Genomic DNA, 7292 nt, shown 5'->3' with positions numbered 1-7292 from the left:
TTTATACGCAGTCGTTTAGATTTAGTTACCCAAATGTATATGCGTAAAAAAAATAGAAAAGAAGAAAGACAATAAAAATATTAAACGACGTAAAAAAGAATCAGAAAAGAATATGTAAATATTAAACGATGTAAAAAAGAATCAGAAAAGAAGAAAGAAGGTTGAAAGAAATCACAAAATTAGAAAAGAAGAAATACGAAAAGAAATCGCAGTGAAAAAAAATACGATGGAAAGATTTAACAACATAAAAAAACAATTGAAAAATAAGAAAGATGATGGAAAGACAATGAAAAAAATCGAAGAAAAAGACGATGAAAGAAATTACGAGGAAGAGAAGGACAAACCCACAATATTTAAAAAATGACTTTTATGGGTTTTGTTACATGGGCCGTAAAAAATTTAGTGTTTTGTTATATGTAAGTTTCCCTCAGAAGTATACCAAATGAAAATAAAATTTTTCTAATACTTGCAAATTGTTTTAACAAGATGAATGATAAAACGCAGTAAATGTAAAATCCCACGAAGAAGTCAAATGCAAAAAGGTCACTGACTTTCATTCTTTCTTCATAGTGGCAACAGAGGCATTTCGTTCCAACCTGCCCTCGCTACCTTTTCATCTGATTTTCTCTCATGCTTCTCCATGCTCAAATTCTCTATGGCTCCAATACTTTTCTTCCTGCTTTTGGTGTCTTCGCTCATCCCGGGAGATGCTTATTCTTCACCGACCCAATCCTTCGCATCTGCGGTTATATTCCAAAAGGGTCTTGATTTTCTCAAAGACTTGTTCAAGACCAGGCAATTTCTTCTTTGATTCCGATTCATTTGCCTCAATCCAAAAAAACCGTCAAAATCCCATTTGTTGGAAACGTTCATATGGTGCTATCCAACACTACCATATACCAAGTCGATGTACCTTCATCGAATGTCAAACCTGGTGAGTCGGGTGTTTCTATTGTTGCTTCAGGAACTACCTGCGACTTGAGCATGGATTGGCGTTATTCCTATAGTACTTGGCTTGTTCCAGCGGAAATTTCTGATAAAGGACAGGCTTCTGTTCAGGTATATGCATTGTTGGTGAGCTTTATCAATAGGTTCTGAATGCTGTCATTATTCGGTCCTAATTTAGTTATCTGGGTTTGTTAAGAATGAGGTCTAGGGTGGAGTTTTATCGCTTTTTTGCACTAAATTGTGGTTGACAACATGAGTAGAGAAGAAGAAATTAATCCCCTGTATAAGAATGCAGCTAGGTAAGTATTTTTTGTTTGGAAATGTTTTATTTATTTGCATAAAAAGATGTTGGATCATGGGAGACTAGAGAGTATCCTTTTCCCTAGAGTGCTGTATTTAAACCATGCGAGTTGGATGTGCTAATAGTTCGAAGTAAATTCATGGCTTAAAAAAGGAGAACTCTGCAACTTGAATGAGTTGAAAACAAATTTATGTAGTTTTTGTAGATTTACTTTGATTACTCTCTTGATGGTCGTTTAGATAAGCATAAATGTTTTCTGTTTTGCTTATATTTCACTGTTAATTAACTACAACTACTTAGTTAGTTACTATGATGTAACCAACTACTTGTACTAATTTCCCCTATAAATAAAGCATCTCCTCTCACATTGAGAGGCAGATCACTCATTCAAATAAAAAGATTCTTTGGTTTACACCATTTGCTTTGAGACTGATCAATAAATTCAATAAAAAGAAATCTATACATATCAATCATATGAGTTTTGAATGCCTATTATTCTTGAAAGGTTGATTCGTTGACCATCTGAACATCCATCTCAACTTTCTGTTTATTTATTAAATTGTTCATGAGATGCACTTACTTGTGAAACAGGTCAATGGTATGGAAGTTCGACTTACTTTAGGATTGGAGCTTCAATAAGAAACGCTAAAACTATTTCTTCTTGGGTGCGGTTGTTCTGTCCAAGATATATCTATAAAGTTGGATGGAGGAGCATCTTGGCTTTATCAAGGGTATGTCGCTCTTTCGTGATTGTAGAGGACCTCATGTTGGATGTGGGTCTCCTTCTACGTTTGTCTTTAGCATCGTTAAAAATCCTTGAATTTGTTCTTTTTGGATCTTCAATCATTCCTTTCTCACAAATGATTAATTGTAAAGTAGATTAATTGAATTTGTGCTCTTTCATCTTTATGCATAGCTACTGCCCATACTTCTTTGTCACATCATAGGATAATAATGCCTTTGAATACAAGCTGCACTTTTTTCCTGCATGTTCCAATCCTCTTTTACTATGTTCTATATTAGGCTGGTTGACACATTCGAAGAACAGATAAGTTCTGCTGTTGAAAAGGCAATTTGTAAGAAACTAGGAAAAGGAATCCTGAAGGTCGACTCCTTTTTGCAAGCACTCCCCAAGGAAGTTCAAGTGAATGATAATGCTTCCTTTGATATTACTTTTGCAGAAAAACCGTTGCTAAGTAACTCATCCATTGGTTTAAAGATCAATGGGCTGTTTAGGGAAAGAGAAAAGCTCCCAGTACATGAGTACCACTTTGAAAAATCACCTTCAGCTTCCTGTACAGGTCCTTCTAAAATGTTTGGAATAACAATAGATGAGGCAGTCTTTAACTCTGCATTGGCCCTATACTACAATGTGGGTTCAAATATTATTGTGCATTCATCTTTTTTTCTCCCATTGGTTACTTGTCTACACCTACAAACTAAAATAATCCTTCATGTACAGGCAAATTTTATGAAATGGAGTATGAATAAAGTGCCCAACCAGCTGCTTCTAAACACTGCTGGATGGAGATTTATTGTTCCCCAACTTTACAAGAAATATCCTATGCTGACATGACCTTGAATATCTTTTTACCTTGTCCACCAGTCGTAAGCATCTCAGAGCACCAAATTGTTGCAACCACGAACGTAGACATGATAATTGATGTAGTAGAAGGAGGTGATCAAATACCAGTTGCTTGCATCTCATTAGTAAGTTTATTGGTTCATAATTGGAATATCGATATATACATGCATGCATGTATAATTTATTGTTATTATTTTTATTTTTTGAGAATTTTCAAATTCTAGATGCACACTTCAAATGAACCAGACTTTGACAGTGAGCTATCACTGGTCCCAAAGAAGGAAGGGAAAACTGATGGGAGTGGATTTTGGATAAGATTATGAATATTAGGATATAAGAGTATAATATTAACAATTGGCTAGAGAAATGGTCATGCTAGTTTTTTATAAAAAACAGGGGTGGGGGAAAAAGTGTTGATTGTTAAGCATTGATTCAGTTTGATCAAATAGTTATCGGCTAACGGAAACCTACAAATCCTCAAGTACATTAGTGCACATATCCCGAAGGCATATTTTACCTTTGTTTATGGCTTTAAATGATGCTAAAGTGTTGCTACATAATACGCATGTCGTAGAATGTAGACATGTTAATTCTCAAACATAATTTATAAGCGTTTACTCAGGAGACTCAGGAGACTCAGGAGATGATGGAAGGCCTTGAATGCTTCAATGAATTATCTTTCCTCAGAACTGCTCTCTGGCTAAAACATTCCTAGCCATTTAATATGAAGATGAAAGTTGATTTCTTATGAGAACTAAGGGTGTGTTTGGTTTACCTTTTTTAAAGTGTTTGATTTTGAAAATAAGTCATTTCAGAAAAAATTAAAGTATTTGGTAAACACCAAAATAGCTTTTTAAGCTAAAAGTGTATTTTAAATAGTTTTTATCAAAATAGTTTAAGTAGATTTTATCAAAATAGTTTAAATAGAAATAACTTTTTCAAAAACATTTTATCAGGTCAATCCAAGCATGCCTTTTGTTTCTTTTTCTTGATTTATTTGTTTCCAACTGAAGTTATTAAAACACGTGGCAGATGGTTTATTGTCGGCACGAAATTATCTTTTGATAGTTTCATGTCTCCTTTGCATCATCTTTTAGTGAAGTGATTCTTTTTATCAAGATTCAACCTTCTTCCCCTTGCATTTCAGTTGGTTCATGCCTCCAGTACGGCTAAAATTATGGGAAACAACCTTGTGGCCAACGTCGGTTTGAACGATTTTGAGATGTCACTCAAGTAGACCAATATTGGCAATCTGCAGATGGACCTAATTCAGGTAGATTACTATTCATTTATCCTGCAGAATGATGAACGTTCTAAACGTTTTTATGTTTCAAGTCAATGTATCATCTATTGAAAATACAAATTTGCAGCCGGTCGTGCAGACTCTGGTCAAAACTACGTTCTTGCCAAATGCTAATGCATATCTCAAGAAGGGGTTCCCACTGCCCATCATTCATAGTTTCATGCTTCAAAATACTGAATTAATCAACTCAAATTCGAGAATTATGGTGTGCAGTGACATTTTATGGACAAAGGAACGTAATTCTGGTTATTTTCACTACTCGTAATGGTAGAAACGTTTTGTAAAGTTAAAGCAAAAAAGAAAGCACATTGAAACTTCGTATAGGATTTATTTTATGGTTGAGGATAGTTCCAGGCCAAGCCACCCATAAACTGCTTGTTACGAATTTCACTATGTACATGTATAATAGGTAAAGCTAACGTCTGTATTAGATTAATTATTCAAGGAGGAATGGGGTGATTCGACCTCTTTTAGTGTATTTTGAAATTAAATAATTAACATAGCCCTACTGTCAATTTCAAAATGTCTTGTACTATTCATTTCAAAAATAAAAAATTTGGCTGCCTTCACCTGATATATTGTCAAAAGAATGATAAAGTTCATTTTATTTGTCAAACGTTACTAAGTTCAATTTTTATTTGTTTCTCAGTACCATCGTCATACAAAATTAAAGTACAATTTCTAAAATCTCTTATAAAAAATTGCACCATATTATCTCTCATGTTCATCACACGATCTAGTTCTCTCAACACAAATCAAACTTATTATGCACAACCTATACATCCAAATACAAATGGAAACTAACAAAAGACACCATGAAAATCAAGTATACCAACCAAACCGTACCATCTAACCAATGTATGACAAAATCTATACGAACCAATTTCATTTAAGTTAATTTAGTTCTTCCACCAGTAGTTTCACTTTTACTTCATAGATTACATAACCCAATTGAAAGCCAATTATACCAATAATCCAATTGAAAGCCATAAATCAGGGTTTCAGATAATCTAGGCGAAACTAGGATACTTCTAATGAAGAATCTGAATTTGAGGTACAAATAAGCAATGAAAATGGCAAAATCAACAGTTGCAAACCTTTATGCTACACATGCTGATTAAATATCACCGCCCTAGAAAACAAAACAAGAGGCAGTTAGACAGCAAAAACTCAACATTGTAAAGACAAGTTTCAAATAACAATAATCCATTGCCATTGATCGGAAGCTCTTCTTCACAAACCACCATTTGGAGCATGGAAGCTTCTACTTGATAGAAGTCACCATCCGTATAGATCCTCTTGTCATTTATCATCATTCCATGCTGATGAACACAAGTGGCCAGTGTGTTATTAATGACAGTTTGATATTTTAATCAAAACAAGAAATAATTTGGTAGGTGATGAGCATGCTCATCAAAGAGATGTGTAGATTGACATTTTCCAAGTTTAAACTTAAAAGACGGAAATTTAGGACGTAATTTTGGGTCATGGAAACTACAAACATTCATTCTAGTTGGAAGCAAAGGATGTTTCAGTGTATCATTCATAAAGAAGACTTCAACTTTCCACTGACCACTTCAAACTTCTTCCCATCCTACTTATGGACAGAGTAATATATGAATTAGCAACTTCCATCTTTATGAAGTAGTGGAAATGAAAAGATAACAAATCAACAGACCCAGATACTTGATTAACAAAGTAAACTTTGCAAAACAATATTTAAACTATGTAGAAGCCAAATTTATTCTACAACGATCCAGTGGGATGTAGTCCAGTATAGTTGCAGAATAAAATTGAATATGTAGTCTTTTAACACGTTAAAAACAATCATTTACAAACAAAGTGAACGAAATAGAGTATCATAGTTTGTTATTTCATTCCAAATACAATCATCTCATTTAACCTATTGATGGAATCATCTCTAGATGTTTTTTTTGCTTTCTTTTCTTTGTCTTGGGGGTGGGCCCAGGGGGGTAGCATCGCTAGAACTTTAAAGGGGAAACTCCAGGGTATTGAGTTTGACTTTTTTGAAGACATAACCAGAGAGGAAAGGAGACTTTGAAGGGAGAGGAGAGGAGAAAGAAATCTTCAAGATGAATTTCAACATCAAAATCAAGCAAGAGAGTTTGAAGAAATAAAAAACAAAGAGGAAGACCAAAGAAGAGAAAAGAATGGGGGAAGTATGTGAGAAGACCCTAAGAGAACTCGCCGAGCCCAATCTAACACAAAGGCTGATATGCATCGTAATTCCGGCAACTATCCCGTTTGAATTGAAGCCTGGGCTAATACATCTTTAACCAATCTTCAAGGGAAGTTCAGGGGAGGAACCTCATAAAAATCTTAAAGATTTCTGGTATGCAACTCAATGAGACCTCATGCCGTTATGGAAGAACAATTGAATTTGAGGGTGTTCCCCTTCTCCTTGACCAATAGCACAAAGAGGCATACGTCAAACTGGGTTCAATTATAACATGGACAACCCTCGAGAAGAAGTTTCTTGAAAACTTTTCCCCACCTCACAAGCTCACAACATTCAAAAGGATCTCTATGGCATACGACAAGCTATTGGAGAATCCTTGTCAGAGTATTGAGAAAGGTATAAGAAATTGTGTGCAAGTTTCCCTCACCATCAAATATCGGTCCAATACTTGATACAATATTTTTACTTGAGCTTGTTGGCATCGGATCGCAATACCATCAATGTGGCGGCAAGAGGCGCTTTGGCCAACAAAACACTGTCGAAGGCTAGTGGCTTTATCTCAACAATGGCAAAGAACTCCCAGAACTTTGGGAGTAGAACAACCGACATGGATCACCCGACATCTAAAGAGGTAAATGAACTTCGTTCTCAATTGCAAATCTAACTTCTCTTGTTACTCAATTAGCAAAACGGACTAATCATCAAGTTATGCTATGTGGAGTATGTGGGTTGCTCGGACATCCAACCAACAAGTGCCCCGAGATCACAAAAGAGGTAAATGCAATGGGAAGCTTCAACAAAAGGTATGATTCCCATAGTAAAACATGTAATGCGGGATGAAGAGACCATCCTAAACATGAAATGGGGAAATCAAGCTCACTACATTCAAAGACCTTCCATCCCAACCACTTCTTTCAAGCCTTTTCTCTAGAGAATATAGTTAAGACTTTGGCTA

At 35.2% G+C, this 7292-nt stretch overlaps 1 protein-coding gene across 1 annotated transcript; it reads left to right on the top strand.

The window, feature by feature from the left end:
• The first annotated feature begins 529 nt into the window (after nucleotides 1-529).
• Nucleotides 530-4660, top strand: LOC103496020 (putative BPI/LBP family protein At1g04970). The gene is given in 8 exon segments (XM_051079596.1): nucleotides 530-785; nucleotides 788-1059; nucleotides 1841-1980; nucleotides 2273-2621; nucleotides 2712-2811; nucleotides 2814-2959; nucleotides 3982-4107; nucleotides 4205-4660. Coding segments are annotated over 8 exon segments (1476 nt in total). The 5' UTR covers nucleotides 530-640; the 3' UTR covers nucleotides 4403-4660.
• The last annotated feature ends 2632 nt before the right edge of the window (nucleotides 4661-7292 follow it).

This window comes from Cucumis melo, chromosome 11, assembly GCF_025177605.1.
Source record: "Cucumis melo cultivar AY chromosome 11, USDA_Cmelo_AY_1.0, whole genome shotgun sequence".
In the NCBI taxonomy this organism is placed as follows: Eukaryota; Viridiplantae; Streptophyta; class Magnoliopsida; order Cucurbitales; family Cucurbitaceae; genus Cucumis; species Cucumis melo.
This window is presented reverse-complemented; position numbering and strand designations above follow the sequence as displayed.